Consider the following 22147-nt stretch of genomic DNA (forward strand, 5'->3'; position numbering starts at 1 on the left):
TTTAGAACTATGTAAACGTTGTTGTGTTTCCAACGTGTAATTCTTGTCATTTACATGTTATTTACTGTTGTACACAATAATCGAAGAAGGTAGCAGATTTGGTAATACCGTAGAGTTTGCAATTACCTTCCAGTTTTTTATTTAAATTCGGAGAAAAAATATAATCAGAACAATGGTAATTATCGTTAATTACTTAGAAACGTTTATAATAACTTTTTTCAGTATATTCATTATGGACCACGAACTATAATTGTGATTTAAATTGGTGATTTAATTGAGTGTAAATATGCAACTACTCGCTTTATTGAATTTTTGACGCGATTTATTTTCTGTGCCATTCGTTTCCGAGCCACTACAGATTGATCATCAGCTGCAAGTATTACCTGGACCACGCGCATCTGAGTGCCCTGCCTCGTTGTATCCATGGAACATCTAGCTTAACATAGTCACAGAAATGTTCCTGTGGCACCCTCCTCTGACGATGAGCCTGCAGTGACTTGAAAAAAAAAGTTACGGGTACAGAAAATAAATCGTATCAAAAGCCCAAACAAGCGTATGGCTGCATTTTTATACTCAAATAAATCGCTCTTATAGTGACCTTCTCAATGATTAGAGATGCACAGGTCTGTAATTAAAAACAGTATTGAATTAGAGGTAGGAATTAGATATTTTTTGTGTATAGCTTCTTAACAACTAAAATGGGAAACAGAAACCGTAAATTTTCATTTCGTTCATGCAGATTGCCATCATCAACACCAATATTCAATCCAGTCGCTGCGCCGGCAGAAAGCGCTTGCATTATTCAACAGGTTCTGTTCATCGTCAAAGGCTTTATCGTATACAATTAGGAGAGCAGTTCTCTAAAATTGCAATGCGAAGTATTCAAACGAGGAAATAGATGAATAAGCTGTACGACCAGTGTAATGGGAACTATTTTCAGCTGATACTGCCGTCTTCACAATGGCGTTATTAGAAGAGACGAAGGTTAGACTTTAACTTCTCGTCGACGCTGAGATCATACGAGACGAACCACTAGTCAGAACGACAAGGAAGGGGAGGAACATAGCCGTAGACTTTTGGAGGAACCACTGTAGCATTCAGCTGAGCTAATGTTTATGGAAACCACTGAAAACCGTTGTCAAGGTAACCGTTGGGGATTTCAGTCTCGTTCCAGCCAAGTGAGAAACGAGTGTTTTACTCAGTACCCTTTCTACATCAGTTTTGTTCCCGACTGCCTTCGTAATCAGGAAAATGAGAGACCTTCGATACTAGTCATCAAAAAACTGCAGCCCAATTCAGCTGTACAACAGTCACGTAGCATAAACATTCTGTAATTGTTGTGAAGTGTGATTATTAACAGAACGATCATATTGCTCGCGTTGTGAGAAATATCATTGATAGAATGCTGGTTGTAAGATAAATACTTCACACATTTAGTTTACCTGCAACAGAGATTAAATTAAAGGACCATGTATGGTGCTTGGTTGAATGGTATTCAGATATCACTCAATTCTGATAGGTCTCACGGGTAGTGGAGTGCAGCAACAAGCACTTTTGTTTCAAGATTTCAAGCATGGAAACTTTTATAGGCATACTGTCAACTGCTCTGGTTGCTTCAGTGCAGTTAGTTTTGTGATCTTCGTACTTCCAGTTGGGAACTTTAAAAAAATAACTGCAGCTTAACGATCGAAATAAAGAATACTCCAATAACCGAACTATAACCAATTGGTGTTTTGACTGTTGTTTCGTACTGAAATCTTTTTTTTTATTAATAATGGAAAATTATATTTACTCAAGTAAATCCCAAGCTGTAAAATATTTTGTAAGACGGAGACCCACGAGTACATCCGATAGGTGGTAAAATTTTGTAATATGACTGAATATGATTGAGAACAAGTTATGGCAAAACGTGCCAACAGACAAGATGAAGTTTTGCGGCCCCGTTATACGAAAATTGAATTAAATCTGAATTTCATACTCGAAAAACAGATTCTAACAATAAATGTTTACGGTTCTGTACTTAATTTTTCGACAGTTTTGTGCAAATGTCACGTTTAAAAAAACGAGTGTGGATTACTGATTTATTAATGGAGTGAAATTTCAACAGTGTAGCATATTCCCAGCGTTGGCATTAGGTTTCATTCAGTTCCAGAGGGCGTATTCGAATACCGCTCCGTCGTTTTGATACAGGTCTTCCGTAAGTTACTTCAGAGGAATGACTGATGCTGTCTTCAAGAGGCGACATTGGTGTGGGGTGTTCCGTTCTGATGAAAACCACACAGGTCTTTCGTGTGTTAATCAAAGAACAGCGATTAAATCCTAAACTCAGACTCTTTGGAGATCTATGGAGTAAATGTGGAATCGCTGATGATTCAGGGCCTAGCCCCACCGAACAATGTTTCGAATTGTGATAGCTAGGGTGTGAGGGCGATAAACTTATTATCCAATCCTGGTATAAAAGTCGATAATGGAACCAAGTGAGTTTCCATAAACCATTAACATGCAATGGAAACCCGTTGCTTCGTCGTATATTTGAAATACATGATAAACTAACTTGCAGAGCTTCATTTCAGCTTTGGGGGACAAATCAGACATTTAAGAGATCGTATGGACATATGCACGAAACAGCTGCAAAGGCATTATGTTTGAAAAGCTAACAACCAACCACGTTTAGAGGATCTGGAAGATCAATGTAGCATGGGTGGGATGCACGGTGCACAATCAACACCTGTTCCTACCACAGATGAAAAAGCTCCTTCATACTTACCTCAGAACCTGTTATCGCATCAGTTAGTGACAACAACACCCCCCTTTCGCTACAAAGCTTTACCTAACTTCGAACAGCCAAAAAAACTATGGAATTTTGAGCTCCAAAGTCGTATGTCCCTACAGTTTATGCTTCACTGTTCGTGATTTTTGCTGCTTCCATGTGCATGGTCGGGAAAATGAAGACAGTAGTAAACGTCCTGAAACAGTCTGGTGTCGAGGACTCCGCAAATGAAGTGGCTGGCCCTGGGGTCAAGAATTTAAATGAAACCAGCTTGGCAGTAATTAGTAGAAGCACTCTCATTTTTATCTCGACTCTTTCTGGACCAAAAATCTCCTCGGAAGAAATTAGCCTTGTTTGTTACTGGAAGCATAAAAAACTCAGAGTGGTAGTCCATAAAGTGTAGTAAAGCTTGAAAGCCGGATTGGCTGGTACACATTTCGATGTGGTAACTATTTCTCTTGAGTTTATGGGGGTTTCGGCAAACACAAGCTCATAGATAACATCTCTGTCTCACTTTATGCTGCCAGACAAATATATTTTCTCTCCTAAAGTTTATTTCATTATAAATATGGCATACGAAGTCAATAAACATTATTTTTGTGATGCGAATGAATTGGAGTTCCCCTGTGCCTTATTTGCCTGTAGTATCACTGCAGATCGCTCAGAGAAGGATGTAGAAACAGAGTTGACTGTTAGCTGAAAAATGTAGCTGATTAATAGAAACTTCAAAAGAGTAAAACAAAGGACGTGAGATGGGAGAGTCAGGACAAGTCGTTCGATGGCTAAACCAAAGGCGGAGAAAATCGACAATTTAGAGAAGCGTAATTGGTCATGTAGTGTCATATTACAGTAGCTAACTATATATCGCCCTCAGACATTCAGAATTGTTGTGTTTTTAAGGCAGCTCTGTATCTCCTGCTCTCTTCTAAAGTGAAACAAATACCTACGCGAAATGCTACGTTAGTGAAAGAGCGACATACGTGTCCAGCTATAATGAAAGAAGTAAGTTGCAATTGGTCAGATGGAAAAAAATGGATCATTCTTTTTTCACCACGATTCCATCAAGAGCAGTTCGGATTTTATTTACTTTAAATATTTTGGACGCCAGTCTTCTGCCCCGTTCAAAACCGTTCCTTTATTTTCTTCCGTCCTGAACTGATCGCTGCGACTCAGTATCTACTGCGGCAACAATGCAAAGGCACAAGTAGCGTTTGATTGTAACAGACTTTATAAAACGGTAGCTAACTGATACAAGTTTTGTAGAAAATGTGATATGATAACCTCTTGCTTAGATGAACTGTTCATCGCAGAAAGTACATACTTCCCACGAAGTACGAAGACTTCAAGAAAGATGTTTTCGAATTATTACAGGCTTGGTGTCCTTCAGAATGGCGCAACTCGCCTGATTTCTTTTCATCAGCCTAACTTAAATTACAGGTGAGGGGCAGACATTTAACATTTTTGTGTTGTTGTTGTCGTTATTCTGAAGACTCGTGTGTGATGCAGCTCTGCACGCTAGTCTCTCCTGTCAACCCTCTTCATGTCTGCAGTGGTCAGCACTCGGAGCTCACACACGGGAGGATGACCGATCAAATTCCCATCCGCCCATCCAGAAATAAGTTTTACGTGATTTCTGCAAATCGCTCCAAGCAAATAGCTGGATGCAAATAATCTCATAGGTCCGGCAACCAGAACTAAAAAAAGAGAATAAATCCGAAATTGTTGTTTGTCTTTTCGCTGTATAACGACCGGTTTCAGGTCGTACCTGCATATAGAAAAAAAAACTACATAAGTAAAAGCATTAGTAGTCAACATAACCTACTGAACAAAGTTGACAGTAAAGCGATGTACTCACGAAACTAATACTTCATTTGCCACGAATTTCAAGGTACAGTCGGCCGTTGTGGACGAGCGGTTCTAGCCGCTTCAGTCTGGAACCGTGCAACCGCTACGGTCGCAGGTTCGAATCCTGCCTCGGTCATAGATGTATGTGGTGTCCTTAGGTTAGTTAGGTTTAAATAGTTCGAAGTTTTAGGGGACTGATGATCTCGGATGTTAAGTCCCATAGTGCTCAGAGCCATTTGAACCATTTCAAGGTACAAGTACGCGTTGAAACACGTCATTCCTCGGTAAAGCCTTGGTTGAAACTGCAGGTGGGCATCCGCGAACCATGCATGATCACTAAAACATCTCCAAAAGAAAGTCAAAAAACGAGCTCGGACAGCCCCTAACATTCCAGGTATGATTGGATAAAACCTATGAACACAAAACATTGCAGAATGAACGTAATGTAAATTAAAACACAGCTCGCGGTGTCGGTAGAGTATAAAAGAGAAGAAACCTACTTTCGTCAAAATCCGCGAGATAAACTAAGAATTAAAAGACGCACAATCGTTGAGAGTCGGCAACACACTAAAATATATTAGCATCCATCAAATAGAGCTACACCTTACAGCGCTATCCACACACTGAATACTGTGAAGCCAAGCAAGCGCCACCTCGTCATGGGTTAAAGACCGCGACATCTCGCGGTAGCAGCCAAATTACAAGAACAAAGTGAATCTCCGTGTTAAATAACAATCCAATACAACGATTGTGTGTCTTAATTCTTCGTTTCTCCCGCGGATTTTGACGATGGTAGGTTTCTTCTGTTTTATACTCTACCGACACCGCGAGCTGCGTTTTAATTTACATTACGTTCATTCTGCAATGTTTTGTGCTCATTGGTTTTATATTGTCGTACTTGAATTGTCATGGGCTATCCGGGATCGTCTTTTGACATTGTTTCGAAGATGTTTTAGTCATCGTGCATGGTTCGCAGATGCCCATCTGCCATTCCGTCCGAGGTTATACCGAGGAATGACATGTTTTTACCCGAACTTGTACCTAGAACCGCTCGTCCACAGCCGCCGGGTGTACCTTGAAATTCGTAACAAATGAAGTATTAGTTTTGTGAGTACATAGCTTTACTGCCTATTTTGTTCGGTAGGTGATGTTGCCTGCTAGTGGTTTTGCTTATGTTGTTTTATTCTATGTGCAGATATGACCGGAAGATAAGGCTCCAGGGTATGAAATCAGTCGCCATACAGCTAAAACGCGAAAACAGCTATTGCGGATTTGGACTTTCTCTTCGTTTTGATATAGACTATTTTACCATCTGTGATTGTAAACTGTTTGATTGTCCTTCGCATTAAATACTGCGATGCTTTCTGTGAAAGGGATACGGCCTATTTCCCATCCCATCAGTTAGTATTCCGAGTTTGTGCTCCGCCTCTAATGAAAGGGCAGTAGACGGGACGTTAAACTCTTAATCTTCATTCCTCGTCTCTGAACGACTACTGTAACCTTCATCCATTTCAACGTGCTTACTGTATACGTGCTTTTGTCTCCCTCTAAGATTCTTACTCTACACACTTCCCTTCCTTACCAATTTGACCATTCCTTGATGCCTCAAAAGCTCCCGTAGTCAAATATACCACAAATTTCTTTTTTCCTCCAAATCGATTCAGAACTTCCTCATTAGTTGCTCGATCTAACGATCCAATCCTTGGCATCCTTTTTTTAGGGCCACATTTCAAAATCTTACACCCAATTCTTGTCTGAACTGCTTATCGTCCACGTTACACTTCCATACAAGGCTACACGCCAGACAAATACCTTCAGAAAACTCAGCGCGGTTCAAAAATAGTTCAAATGGCTCTGAGCACTATGGGACTTAACTCCTGAGGTCATCAGTCCCCTAGAACTCAGAACTACTTAAACCTAACTAACCTAAGGACATCACACACATCCATGCCCGAGGCAGGATTCGAACCTGCGGCCGTAGCGGTCACACGGTTCCAGACTGTAGCGCCTAGAACCGATTGGCCACTGCGGCCGGCAACTCAGTGCGAACAGGCCTTGAAGACCCACGGTACGGACCGACCGCCGTGTCATCTTCAGCCCATAGACGTCATTGGATGTGGATATGGAGGGGGCATGTGATCAGCACACCGCTCTCCCGGCCGTTGTCAACTTTAGTGATCTGAGCTGCTACTTCTCAATCATGCAGCTCCTCAATTTGCCTCACAAGGGCGGAGTGCACCCTGCTTGTCAACAGTTCTCGGCAGACCGGACGGGCACCCTTCAAAGTATCAGCCAAGCCCGACAGCGCTTAACTTCGTTGATCTGATGGAAACCGGTGTTGGCACTTTCAGAAAAGATTTCCTAAATTTTAAAAGTGTACTATATGTTCACAAATGCCTCTTTTTCAGAAATGCTTTCTTGCTAGTCTACATTTCATATCCTCTCTGCTTCGGCCATTATCATTTATTTTGCTGTCCAAACAGTAAAACTCGTCTAGTAGTTTTAGTTTCTTTTTTCCTAATCTAATTCCATCAGTTACGCTTTTGTTGTAACATATAACCTCTTTTCAAGAAGCAATCCATACTATTCAACTACTCTTCCAAGTCTTTTGCCGTCATTGACAGGATTACCGTCTCATCAGCAAATGTTACATTTTTATTTCTTCTTCCTGAACTTTAATTCCCTTTCCAAATTTCTCCTTTGGTTCCTTTACTACTTCTCCAATGTAGAGATTAAATAACGTCGAAGGTAGACTAGAACCGTGTGTCACACCTCTCTCGACTATTGCTTCTCACTCATGTCCTTCGACCCATAACTGCTGTCGGATTTCTATACAAGTTGTATACACCCTTCGCTTCCTGTATTTTATCTCTACATCCTTCACAATTCCAAATAGTGTGTTCCAGTCAACATTGTCAAAAGCCTTCTTTAAATCTACTAATTATATTAGCATAAGTCTCTCTTTCTTTAACGTATCTTCTAACATAAATCGTAGCGTTAAGTATTGCCACGTGTGTTCGTCCATTTCTGCTGAACCCAAACTGATCTTCCCAGAGGTCGGTTTCTGCCATTTCTTCCATTCACAGTCTTAAATGATGATTTAAACGTACTTGCGTTGGCGATATACTTCGTACAAGTATTGATGGCCTCACTAAGACAGTACTGAGACGAACTCTGTTATTAGCCAAGTAGTAGACGTACCTCATACGTGCAACTCCGCCTTGAAGTCTCGCGAGACAGCGGGACCGGTTAAACAACACACACATGCAAAAATACTCTCCGCTGTCCTCGAGGTGGACAGGTGCCAGAGCGCAAGTAGACAGTCACGATTTAAGATAGCTTCCTGGAAACAATTCTGCGAGGTGGAGTCAAGCGGGGCAAGAGCTATGGGGGCACTTGACTGTCGCAGTTATCAGGAGCCAGCGTCTGAACTGGTGTGCGCTTTGTCCACAGGAGCTGAAAGGCGAGCGCTACCGGCTCAAGGTGATCGTGTCCGAGCTGCAGAATGCTACAGCTATCGACTACCAGACAGCACTGGTCGCCTTCATCAACTGTCTGCTCATCTCCACGCCACAACTGAAGGACCGCATTCGAATCCGCAATGAGTTCATTGGTAAGTATGCTTCCACTATCGTATTCGCGTTCCCTGACTTTCAGCTTAATTTTTCTCTTACATTATATCTTTTGCTAGTAGCCTGTACATGCCACATCACTGTCGCTCATAATGAACGCTAAAATACATATACTACGGCCACCAAAAATTGATACACACACATTATTAGATGATACATGAGTAATATCTTAGTGAGGTGTGGTGAAATACATCGGCTCGTAGCTTGAACCTCGATTAACAGACGGAGCGAGGTGGCGTAGTGGTTGGCACACTGGACTCGCGTTCGGGAGGACGACGGTTCAAACCCGCGTCTGGCCATCCTGATTTAGGTTTTCCGTGATTTCGATAAATCGCTTCAGGCAAATGCCGAGATGGTTCCCTTCGAAAGGTCACGGCCGACGTCCTTCCCCATTTTTTCCTAATCCGATGGGACCGATGACTTCACTGTTTGGTCCCCTCCCCCAAATAAATCAACCAACCAACCAACCAATCGATTAGCAGATGTGACTTAGCCATAGTACGCTATCATTACCATTTGAATGGTGAACCAATAAACGGAGTAAATTCACGATCGTCGTTCGAACATTGAAATGTTGCTTTAAAGCTGCAATGGAAAACCTATAATGCTGTCGAAGTCCAATGAAAACAACAACGACATAAGTCTGGCCCAACACTACTAACAAATTTACGCAGTCCTTATCAGTTTGAAACGCCTGGCGCCGTGCGCTAACCCCTTCTTCTTCGTTTGTGGTGATGGCGTAACGTCCCCACTATATGTTTCTGTATGAAATTTAGCCCAAATTTACCTCCCACTCTCTATTTGGTATTACCAAAACCATGCACCCACAAACTGTTATCCATCTTAAACTCGTATGCTAACCTTTGACTAAACAGAGCCTAATTTGAACTGTAATGTAACTGGTCTGAATACAATTTGTCGTTATATTAAATGCACAACTCAAGTAAAACTATTATCTGAGCCTAATGAAAATTTCCACTTACCTCGCGTCTTCTTGCATATTCCTCGAAAGCACAACAGCAAGCTAGATTTCTATTTTTAAATAAAATTTCCAAACTGTATTGAAACTGTTGCATACCACATGACCAGTGTCATAATGCGTAATAGTAAACATTTTTTTAAACAGTAGGATGGGGAGAGTAACTATTCCTATACAATGATTTTCAAAGACAACGATCTTTGACTGAAGTATGTATTCAAAAGGACAGAGTAAAACCTTGAGTGATCTTCACCTAACATTGGTCGGCACAATACTATGCTTAACGAAGTAAGCAATGCTTTGGAAAGGCTACAATGTTAACAGAGAATTTCTATCAGGTGACTGCATGCCATAGGGAAGTCGAGTGGTCTTTCTTCCTGCTCTGAGCAAGTTAACTAGCTGACAATAATTATTCTGTAAACTAGCTGCACAGTGCTGCAGTCTTACCTCAAACATCTTCTCTTCAAAAATAATAGTATCGTTCAGAATTTATATACTCTTCGCTATCCAGTATATACATCTTCTTAATCCTTTCTGTCCTTTACAATAAATCTTTCTTCATCTAACAGATACAATCACAAGTGAACACAGCACTACTGAATACGTCCATCACCTCTCACACTTCAGCTAATAATCTGTCAGACTGCGCAGAAGCAAGGACTGTGCCACAACAAGACCGAAGATTGTTTTAACAGTATCATAACTTGCTCTCTCTCTGACGAGCACATCGACAACATACAAAAATCAAAATGACATGACCACCTTAGAATGGAACACTATGCAATTTAAGTGCAAAAGTCTAACAAAGGTATGTGGGTTAGCCGAGGTGTAGCGGTACCAAAGTACGTCATATTCTCAAAAGAGTGGTATTTGAAATATACACCCCAAGATTATTGCATAGAATAAATACAAACTGCCTTGACCAAAAAATCAGTACAGTGAGTGGTTTCAGAACAGTGCATAAAAATGTGAGACCTTCATATTAATAATGTTAGATAAAATGAGGCAAACTCAGAATGAACCTGGACAGAAAAACCAGGGCAATGATACTGCCAACTCATACAACTTACAGTTTTAACATTTTGCACAAGTAAATCATTTAAACTAGTATTATTGGGTACATTATTATCAATATATGTAATTGCCTTCGCATTCGTCTTATCCACCCTTCGTGCACTCTACGAATTTACGAGCAAGAGAAATTTTATTTTTAACAGGTTACCACACTGCCCCATTACCTCAGATACGTGTGAAATTACCTCGTTAAAGATCTTCCTGGACTTGAAATACTGGAATGGAGACCTTGAATATTCGAATGACGAAAATCTACGACGAAGATACTTTCCATGCCTTCGGATTTGACACACTCATAAAGCTGTTGCGTACCATAGGAAAGCACTTACAATGGGAAACGACACGTGCAGCTATAGCATTGAACACTTTGACAAATACTGCTTAAGAAAGAGAACTTCCCAGTCAGATACGCGTGAACACATGTGATGGTCTTTGTTAGCAGTTGTGATTGTAGCTGTGTAAGTCGGAAGTAATTCATCCTACCAATAGAAATAGTGTCCCTGATGCAGGTAAAAAAATATCGAAAATTAATCAAGTGTTTATACTTCTTTTCTTATATGTATATACGCATGTGTTAACATCCTGTGCCTTTGATGTATGAAATGTGGGAGTGTTTGCCGTTATCTGATGTCCCTTTGTGACACATAAACGTGTAGCTTCGTTAGCTGCGATGAAATTTCTCTGTGGAAAGAACAAGACTGCCGCTAGCTGTGAACTCTACCACTATAAGGCAAATTCATGTAGAAAGTTGGCTTTCTTACTGCGACAGTCACAGTTACAAGCAAGCACCAGGAAATTCCTGAAACTCTACATTACTTCTGAGCCAGCATCGTTCAGTACTCTAACATAATACATGCGGCAATTCGATGGTTCTGCAATCAAAATTATAGTTTAATTTCTCTCCCACACTCTATGTGAGATGTTTAATTTCTAACCAGTTGCAATAAGTGTTATACCTCTTGGGCTACTGATTTTCCAGTTGTTGGTACGATATGGTTCAAAACCTGAAATTTCGAAATCCTAGACTTTTCGTATGTGACCTAGAGTTCAGGATTACACACTTTTATGTCATAATATTAGATTCCTACCCGTGGTTGCTCCCGCATGTGCATGTATTTCACGCTAACACCTCTCTGGTTCTCCAGAGAGGACATTAAACGTAACTGAGATAAGCAGCCATGTGGCATGATATTCGGCCTGAAACATGCTGGCAAAATTATTGGCATGCAGTAGTGTTCATTCTTATGACATGGTTGGTGTACTGAACAACAGGAACTATATGAAATACAGATTGCGTTTCATACTTTCAAAATATTCCAAGTCAACTAATTACAGGAAATAAATACGAATAGATTGTTTTTGCACGTTTCTATATGTCATTCCTTCTCACAGTCAACCCCTCTCCTAGCGGTAGTCTGTGTATTTTATTTCCATAGTATTTTTTATAAAAAACAAAGAGAGGGGTGTACAGCCAATTTGGTTAAAACTTCTCCAGGAGTTCCTGTGTTATGCTTTTACGTAAGCCGATCTCGCCGCACATTCACTCATAGGGATATGTTACTGTCACGATACACAGGGTGAGTCACCTAACGTTACCGCTGGATATATTTCGTAAACCACATCAAATATTGACGAACCGATTCCACAGACCGAACGTGAGGAGAGGGGCTAGTGTAATTGATTAATACAAATCATACAAAAATGCACGGAAGTATGTTTTTTAACACAAACCTACGTTTTTTTTAAATGGAACCTCTTTAGTTTTGTTAGCACATGTGAACATATAAGCAAATACGTAATCAGTGCCGTTTGTTGCATTGTAAAATGTTAATTACATCCGGAGATATTGTAACCTAAAGTTGACGCTTGAGTACCACTCCTCCGCTGTTTGATCGTGTGTATCGGAGAGCACCGAATTACGTAGGGATCCAAAGGGAACGGTGATGGACCTTAGGTACAGAAGAGACTGGAACAGCACATTACGTCCACATGCTTACACCTTTTTATTGGTCTTTTTCACTGACGCACATGTACATTACCATGATGGGTGAGGTACACGTACACACGTGGTTTCCGTTTTCAATTACGGAGTGGAATAGAGTGTGTCCGGACATGTCAGGCCAATAAATGTTCAATGTGGTGGCCATCATTTGCTGCACACAATTGCACTCTCTGGCGTAATGAATGTCGTACACGCCGCAGTACATCTGGTGTAATGTCGCCGCAGGCTGCCACAATACGTTGTTTCATATCCTCTGAGATTGTAGGCACATCACGGTACACATTCTCCTTTAAAGTACCCCACAGAAAGAAGTCCAGAGGTGTAAGATCTGGAGAACGTGCTGGCCAATTTATGCGTCCTCCGCGTCCTATGAAACGCCCGTCGAACATCCTGTCAAGGGTCAGCCTGGTGTTAATTGCGGAATGTGCAGGTGCACCATGATGCTGATACCACATACGTCGACGCGTTTCCAGTGGGACATTTTCGAGCAACGTTGGCAGATCATTCTGTAGAAACGCCATGTATGTTGCAGTACTCTCCGATACACACGATTGGACATCGGAGGAGTGGTACTCAAGCGTCAACTTTAGGTTACAATATCTCCGGATGTAATTAACATTTTACAATGCAACAAACGGCACTGATTACGTATTTTTCTATATGTTCAGATGTTCTAACAAAAATAATGTGGTTCAATTTAAAAAGAACGTAGGTTTGTGTTAAAAAAACATACTTCCGTGCATTTTTGTATGGTTTGTATTAAACAATTACACTAGCCCTCACCTCACGTTCGGTCTGTGGAATCGGTTCGTCAGTATTTGATGTGGTTTACGAAATATATCCAGCGGTAACTTTAGGTGACTCACCCTGTATATATACACGGTGGTCCATTGAAAGTGTCCGGGCCAAATATCTCACGAAATAAGCATCAAACGAAAAAACTACGAAGAACGAAACTCGGCTAGCTTGAAGGGGGAAACCAGATCTCGCTATGGTTGGCCCTCTAGATGGCGCTGCCATAGGTGAAATGGAAGTCAACTGTGTTTTTTTAAACAGGAAGCCCCATTTTTATTACATATTCTTGTAGTACGTAAAGAAATATGAATGTTTTAGTTGGCTCACTTTTTTCGCTTTGTGATAGATGGCGCTGTAATAGTCACAAACGTATAGCTACGTAGTATCACGTAACATTCCGCCAGTGCGGACGGTATTTGCTTCGTGATACATTAGCCGCGTTAAAATGGACCGTTTACTAATTGCGGGAAAGGTCGATATCGTGTTGATGTGTGGCTATTGTGATCATAATGCCCAACGAGCGTGTGCTATGTATGTTGCACGGTATCCTGGACGACATCATCCAAGTGTCCGGACCGTTCGCCGGGTAGTTACGTTATTTAAGGAAACAGGAGGTGTTCAGCCACATGTGAAACGTCAGCCACGACCTGCAACAAATGATGATGCCCAAGTAGGTGTTTTAACTGCTTTCGCTGCTAATCCGCACATCAGTAGCAGACAAACTGCGCGAGAATCGGGAATCTCAAAAACGTCAGTGTTGAGAATGCTACATCAACATCGATTCCACCCGTACCATATTTCTATGCACCAGGAACTGCATGGCGACGACTTTGAACGTCGTATACAGTTCTGATACTGGGAACAAGCGAAATTACGGAACGATGACAGATTTTTTACACGCGTTCTGTTTAGCGACGAAGCGTCATTCACCAACAGCGGTAACGTAAACCGGCATAATATTCACTACTGGGCAACGGAAAATCCACGATGGCTGCGATAAGTGGAACATCAGTGATCTTGGCGGGTTAATGTATGGTGCGGCATTATGGGAGGAAGGATAATTGGTCCCCTTTTTATCGATGGCAATCTAAATGGCGCAATGTATTCTGATTTTCTACGTAATGTTCTACCGATGTTACTACAAGATGTTTCACTGCATGACAGAATGCCGATGTACTTCCAATATGATGGATGTCCGGCACTTAGCTCGCGTGCGGTTGAAGCGGTATTGAATAGCATATTTCATGACAGGAGGATAGGTTGTCGAAGCACCATACCGTGGCCCGCACGTTCACCGGATCTGACGTCCTCGGATTTCTTTCTGTGAGGAAAGGTGAAGGATATTTGCCATCGTGATCCACCGACAACGCCTGACAACATGCGTCAGCGCATTGTCAATGTATGTGCGAACATTACGGAAGGCTAACTACTCGCTGTTGACAGGAATGTCGTTACACGTATTGCCAAATGCATTGAGGTTTCCGGACAGCATTTTGAGCATTTATTGCATTAATGTGGTATTTACAGGTAATCACGCTGTAACAGCATGCGTTCTCAGAAATGATAAGTTCACAAAGGTACATTTATCACATTGAAACAATTGAAATAAAATGTTCAAACGTACGTACGTTCTGTATTTTAATTTAAAAAACCTACCTGTTACCAACTGTTCGTCTAAAATTGTGAGCCATATGTTTGTGGCTATTACAGCGCCATCTATCACAAAGCGAAAAAAGTGGTCCAACTAAAATATTCATATTTCTTTAAGTTCCTATTTTTAATAAACGCAGTTGATATCCGTTTGACCTATGGCAGCGGCATCTAGCGTGCCAACCATACGGCCATCTGGTTTCCCTCTTCAAGCTAGACAAGTTTCGTTCTTTGTAGTTTTTTTCGTTTGACGCTTATTTCGTGAGATATTTGGCCCGGTCACGATCAAAAAAATGTTCAAATGTGTGTGAAATCTTATGGGACTTAACTGCTAAGGTCATCAGTCGCTAACCTTACACACTACTTAACCTAAATGATCCTAAGGACAAACACACACACCCATGCCCGAGGGAGGACTCGAACCTCCGCCCGGACCAGCCGCACTGTCCATGACTGCAGCGCCCCAGACTGCTCGGGTAATCCCGCGCAGCAGGCCCACTCACGATCAATATATTTCGAGACAGCACGTGATACGTGTGCCAACTTTGGCAGAAATTACTTCAGATGTTACAGAGATATGCTGGTATGTCCTTGTCTTTGCTCCCAACCCCACCCCCTCCCTCCCCTAGGGGTGAAACGTCACCAGGACTGTCACCAATGACCCTGGCAACCCCAAATACTGTGTATCTACATCTACATCTACATCCATACTCCGCAAGCCACCGGACGGTGTGTGGCGGATCGTACCCTGAGTACCTCTATCGGTTCTCCCTTCTATTCCAGTCTCGTATTGTTCGTGGAAAGAAGGATTGTCGGTATGCTTCTGTGTGGGCTCTAATCTCTCTGATTTTATCCTCATGGTCTCTTCGCGAGATATACGTAGGAGGGAGCAACATACTGCTTGACTCTTCGGTTGTTGTAGAATATGTTTTTCACGTCACAGCTTCCCACCCCTACCTTTATAGCTGATATTGGTATATTACCCTCACAGTATTTTTATGCAGATAATACATGTAAAGAGTCACATAATCACAAAATTTGGTTAAAATGTCGCCAGACTTTGCTGTGTTATACTTCTATGACGTCTCCCACTCTCCCCCAACCGCAGCCGTATGCGATGTATATGGTCCTTATCACCACAGTGTGTCTTTCCAGGTACTAAGTGATAGGTGTACCAAGTTTAGTTGAAGTCGATCCAGTGGTTGTCAAGAGAATGTGGAACACACATACATTTATTTTTATAATACTCTATCTTTTTACCCACAGCTTTGGCTGCCTACACGTATGTCACAATATTGCACATACATACTGGGTATTAGGCGTATAAGTGATGCTATTTTTATTGGTGACTGAGGACAGTGTACTGAACAACATTACATCAGTATTTACTTCATTTGAAGACCAACAATTATAGCTATTTCTAGTAGTATGTTTTTAGGTTGGGTAGTACCTTACAAGCGCATGTGGCAACAGGAAGCCATTAATACTTATGCTCCCTTGAACAGCGGGTCAGGAAGGTATTGAAGTGTGTAAGTGTGGACTCAAAACTGTTAGTAAGTACTGACAGGCATAGCGCAGTTATTGGTGCAGTTACGACTGTGGAGAAAACATCAGGTAGTAAATTATGTGAATGTCTGCAGGAAGACAAATGACACTTCAGATTTTTGAACTGTCAACTACATACAAGAAAAAAGTGGCTCTGAGCTCTATGGGACTTAACTTCTGAAGTCATCAGTCACCTAGAAATTAGAACTACTTAAACCTAACTAACCTAAGGACGTCACACACACCCATGGCCGAGGCAGGATTCGAATCTGCGACCGTAGCGGTCGCGCGGTTCCAGACTGTAGTGCCTAGAACCGCTCGGCCACTCCGGCCAGCTAAATACAAGAAAGAAATACCAACAACTCGTTTCAGAATATTTTTGCATATCACTCCCAGCTCGTCCTCATCCCCATTCCTACGGATAGTAGGGATATCTTGTTCCAACAGTACTTTTATATAAAGAATGAGTCATTATATATCAAATTAGACTGAAATTGCCCCAGATGTCCCTGAGCTTTGCTTGAATGTCACCCCATTTTCACCCCCACAAATGTGGAAGGTAAGTGGTTCTTATAAAGTGCTTCTTTCCAGGTAGTAAATTATGTGTGTACCAAGTTTGGTAGAAATCGATCCAAATGGTTTAGGGGGAGATGTGGAATGTACATGCACGCATATATACATATATATTTATAATTTATAATTTATAGTGATATAGATATATTGAGTTCAGTCCCAGTCAGCAAAGGTTGCAGCATAAGCTATATTGCTAAATATAGAGGATCTTACACAGCAAAAGGTACGAACATTTTAAATGTCGATGAATTAAAAGTGCTATATAAGGACGATTAAAAAGTTTCCGTTCGACGGTCATACAGTCCAGAATCGGTACGCCAATCAGGCAAAATCCCCGTGCGCATTGAGGCAGTCATCCCACCGAATCACCGGGTTGAAAATACCTGTTTGGTAAAACACTGTCCCCTGATGCCTGAAAAAGCCTGTAACTGCCTGCTGCACATCTTCTATCGACACAGATCTTTGACCCTTCGATGCCTTTTTTAAGGAACCGCATACGGAGAGGTCAAGACTATAAGGTGCGTGCTCCAGAGGGTCCCACATGAGTGGGCATAACTTCTGCGTTACGACGTCTGCCATATGGGGATGTGGGGATGTGGGTTGTTAGGACGCAGCGTGGAACTCGGAGCACAATTCCACGACGGTTGTTTTCGACGCTCATGCCGCCTCACACACATTCTTCATTCTCCGATGGATATCTACCGGCGTTTGTCCTTAGGCAGACAAGAAAAGAAAAGAATAATAAAACGCTAGTCCTGTAAAGAAGCATTTGATAATAACGTCGCCATAGCTCACGATTCAGCATTTGTCGCCTGCTCATAGAAAAGACACGAATAGCACACTGCTCCCTTGCTTACATGTCGGTGCTTATATACCCGTATCGGAGTCGCGCTTCGTAGCATATATGCTGCAGCACCGCCCTCAAACAGAAACTTTTTGATCGCTCCTTATAATAAATACAAAATACTGCAGAAGGGGGAGAATTGTCTTACATTGATACAATAATAAGAAATTTTAGTATTTGAGCAACTTGCACTGATTAGTTTACCTTGCGTTTCGCTGGCACCAGTAGCAGCCACTATCTAAAGCGTGATAGCTGAGCAGACTGAGGGCTCTGCTGCTTTTGTTTTCTTCACTCTGGTGTAAAAGGCGTCGTAACTCACTTAACATTTACTTGTACATCCCCTTTCTTAGTGTTTACGTTGTTGGCGTAGATGTGAGCTTCAGTAGTGTCTCTGAAGAAACAAATTTGATAACTGACGATTTCTGATGACCATGGCCATGACCATGACCACCGTAGTCGCTATACATTTATTACCTTCCTTCAAACTGAAAGTGAACTGCTGCGTTTGTATGTTTGGTGGGGCATGATGGAACTGTGAAGATTTTGTTTCTTGTAGAGGGGGTAGGCGGCTAACAGCTGCCGGATATGAGAGCATGAGGTTTCCTAACTTCCCGTAACAGGGCACTGCATTTATAATATACGTCCATTCCATAAACCGTTGCACAGTGCATGGCAGCGGGTACTTGAGCACACTTATCCCGTTCTCGTATGAAACGAGGAAAAATCGCTGACTGCATTGCTCTATACAAGTGCTAATCTGTCTCTCAACGTTCTCCCACGCGCGATATACGACAACGGTAACAGAATTGTTGCACAACTTACTTTTCACCACGGCTCCGCGTGTACAACATCCTTCAGTCCAAAACCGCGCGACTGCTACAGTCGCAGATTCGAATCGTGCCTCGGGCATGTATGTGTGTGATGTCCATAGGTTAGATAGGTTTAAGTAGTTCTAAGTTCTAGGGGACTGATGGCCTCAGATGTTAAGTCTCATAGCGCTCAGATCCATTTGAACCATTTGTACAACATCATCTGTTTCCCAGAGATTCCCATTTAAATTATCTGAGCATATCTACTAAACTTTCGTACGGGGTATCTCGATCAATAGCGTCTTTGAATTGTCCTTTCAAGCCAACTAGACCCCAAACACTGTAGAAATTGGCTATAATAGGACGAATTAGGGTACTGTATGCAGCTTACTTAACAATGTTATTGCACTTTTCCACAGTTCTCTCAACAAATCTAATTCTGCCACTCGCCACCATTATTACTGACATAATGTGTTCGTTTATTCCGTACTGACGAGTGACAAGAATACCCTTTGTTGTAATCTGGAATCGGATTCGCTCTTTTTTAAGACAATTATGTAGCTTTTGTTTACATTTAAGGAGTGGTTCTGCTCAGTACGCTAAGTCGAAATATTAATAGTTCATTCTGATATCCGTCCCATCACTTAGCGATATTATTTTCGTGCAGATTGCAGCATCAATACCGAATGATCTATGAGTACCACTGCATACTTGATAAACTGTTTGTGAATGGTGACTATACCAGCAGTCCTGTCCTAGTCTGAGAAGAGTGTTAAAATGTTGTACACGTACATATAGTAAGGTCTACTGGCTTTCTCCTGCTACAAGGGCCTCTAAGAGTTTGAGCGCTGGCTTTCTCCAGACTGCCTGAGCCAGACTACCACTGTTTTCCGTCTTTGGCTCTCCAGGGTGTTAAGAATTCTAGTGCTCCAACATTTACCCGCTGATGAGGGTGGCAGCTGCTTTATTAATCGCCGTGGACTATGCGACCAGTAATAAGTAACTTACATAGTTGGCCGCTCCTGCGGCTGAGTTCGCTTGCACATTTCTTGCTAGACTCTCTCCACGTAGTTAACAGCTGCTTGCTTCCGTTATCCTTACAGTCAGCTTGCTGTGTGGGATCTTGAGTAGCACTATGTTAATGAAAAGATAAACCATATGCTCGAACTGTGGATAGCTATTACACGCTGAGGCGTCTTTTCACGGAGGTTCGGGTCCTCCCTCGGGCATGGGCGTGTGTGTGTCGTCATTAGCGTAAGTTAGTTTAAGTTGGATTAAATAGTGTTTAAGCTTAGGGACCGATGTCTTCAGCAGTTTTGTCCCATAAGACCTTACCACAAATTTCCAAATTTTTCCAGCTATTGCACTGAGGTGACAAAAATCGTTGGAGACTTCCTACTATCGTGTCTGATCTCCTTTTTCCGGGTGTAGTACAGCAACTCGACGTGGCACGGGCTCAACAAGTCGTTGGAACTCCCCTGCAGACATACTGAACCATGCTGCCTCTATAGCAGTCCATAGTTGCCGGTGTAGGATTTTGTGCATGCACTGACCTCTCGATCATATCTCATAAATTTTCGATGGGATTCATGTCGGTCAATCTGAGGGCCAAATCATTTGTTCGAATTGTCCAGAATGATCTTCAAACAAATTGCGAACAGCTGTGGTCCGATGACAGGGCGTATAGTCAACCGTAAAAATTCCATCGTTGCTGGTAACCATGATTCCGTGAATGACTGCAAATGGTCTCCAAGTAGCGCAACATAACCATTAGCAGTCAATGATCCTTGTAAACACAGCCCACACCTTTATAGAGCCATCACCATATTGCACACACGTTGTTGACAATTTGGGTCGATTGCTTCGTGGAGTCTTTGCTACCCTAGAACCCTACTATTAGCTCTTACCAACTCAAATCGGTAGTCATCTGGCCAGACCACGGTTTTCCAGTCGACTAGGGTCCAAACGATAAGGTCACGAGTCCAGAAGAGGCTCTGCACGAAGATGCCGTGATTTTGGCATAGGCATTCTCAGCAATAGCCCATTAAGGGGGTAGGACGTCAAACGGAACGACTTTGAGCAGGAGAGACACCACAGAAATTTTCAATTTTCACTTTCTATACTTTCAAAAGTAAATTCATAAAACTTCGTCAGAATGACCAGAAAGGATTCAGGATTTACCCTTATAGTGGTTTAAGTTCAAAAGTATAAGGAAATAATTTTTTTTAAATTTTTATTTCACCTTTTAGTTCACTTCCTTGTTGCTTGTTGCTAAAGGTGCACTTTTCTTCATAAGTAAGGGAGATTCTTCGATGAATTTTGCACAGCATACAAACCGTACTTAACTCTAGAATTTTCAAATCTATTCAAAACTGTGGTAAAAATTGATATAATTAACTATAAAATTTGAGTTCCTTCTAAGCATGAAGTTTAAAATGTAACAGCACATTCATTTTTTCATAAATTAAATAATTTCTAGAGTTTCATACACCTGTAAGTATGGTTTGTATGCTGTGCAAAATTCATAGAAGAATCTCTCTTACTTATGAAGAAACGTGTACCTATAGCAAGAAATGCAGCCAATAGAAGTGGAAAAATGATGAACTTTCACATGTAAAAAAAAATATTTTCTAATTTTTGTTGAACTTCCATTGCTATGATTGTGAATTCTGAATCCTTCCTGGTCATGCTGACAAAGTATAGCCAGTGGAAATGAAAATGTCCTGTGGCGTCTCTCCTGTTCAAGACGACCCGTTTGACGTCCTACGCCCCTTAACGAAAAATTTTCCCACACTGTCCTATCGGATACGTTTGTCGTACGTCCCACAATAACTGCACACAGTGTTGCTTGTTTGTTAGCACTGACAACTCTACGCAAACGCCGCTGCTCTCGGTCCTTAAATGATGGCCTTCGGCCACTGTGTTGTCCGTGGTGAGAGGTAATACCTGAAATTTGGTATTCTCAGCACACTCTTGGCACTGTGGATGGCGGAATACTGAATTCTCTAATGATTTCCGAAATGGAATGTCCCATGCATCTCGCTCCAGCTACTATTCCGCGTTTAAATTCTGTTAATCCCCGTCGTGCAGCCAAGATCACGTCGGAGTCAAAATGACAGCTCCGCCAACGCACTTCCCTTTAATACCTTGTGTAAGCGATACTACCGTCATCTGTATATGTGCATATGGCTATCCCATGAGTGTTGTCACCTCAATGTAAAATGAAAAACCACGACAAACCTTTTTACCAGTAATTCGATGAAGAGGGTGGTGAAATATCCTGACAGATCAAAACTACCAATCCACCCTGAACTCAGGTTTATTGATTTGTGTTTCTCGTGGAAATGATTAACCGACGTAGTTTACAACTTCAACTCAGACAGCATCACCTTCCTACTTTCCAAACCCTACAGAATATCTGCTACACATGGCGAGGCAGCTAAGAAAGGCAACCCCAAATACACACATCAAAAAAGGTTTTGCATCAGCCCACTTTCCAACACTTCTGAAGATAGACTTTGAATGTGGATATTGTATCACAGACACAGTCCCGTTGACTGTTCAGAGATGTCACCAAACCCGCTCAAAGACGTAAACAATCATGCATGAGCAGCGCGTATTAGACGGAT

General features: G+C 41.8%; 1 protein-coding gene across 2 annotated transcripts in view; it reads left to right on the plus strand.

The window, feature by feature from the left end:
• Positions 1-22147, plus strand: part of LOC126298492 (uncharacterized) — a 1054904-nt gene that overhangs the window by 734788 nt on the left and 297969 nt on the right. For both annotated transcript variants that reach the window (XM_049989828.1, XM_049989829.1), the window contains one exon: positions 8069-8228. In XM_049989828.1, coding sequence (XP_049845785.1) covers positions 8069-8228 — 160 coding nt within the window. The remainder of the gene's footprint in view (positions 1-8068; positions 8229-22147) is intronic.

This window comes from Schistocerca gregaria, chromosome X (genome assembly GCF_023897955.1).
Source record: "Schistocerca gregaria isolate iqSchGreg1 chromosome X, iqSchGreg1.2, whole genome shotgun sequence".
Taxonomy (NCBI): Eukaryota; Metazoa; Arthropoda; class Insecta; order Orthoptera; family Acrididae; genus Schistocerca; species Schistocerca gregaria.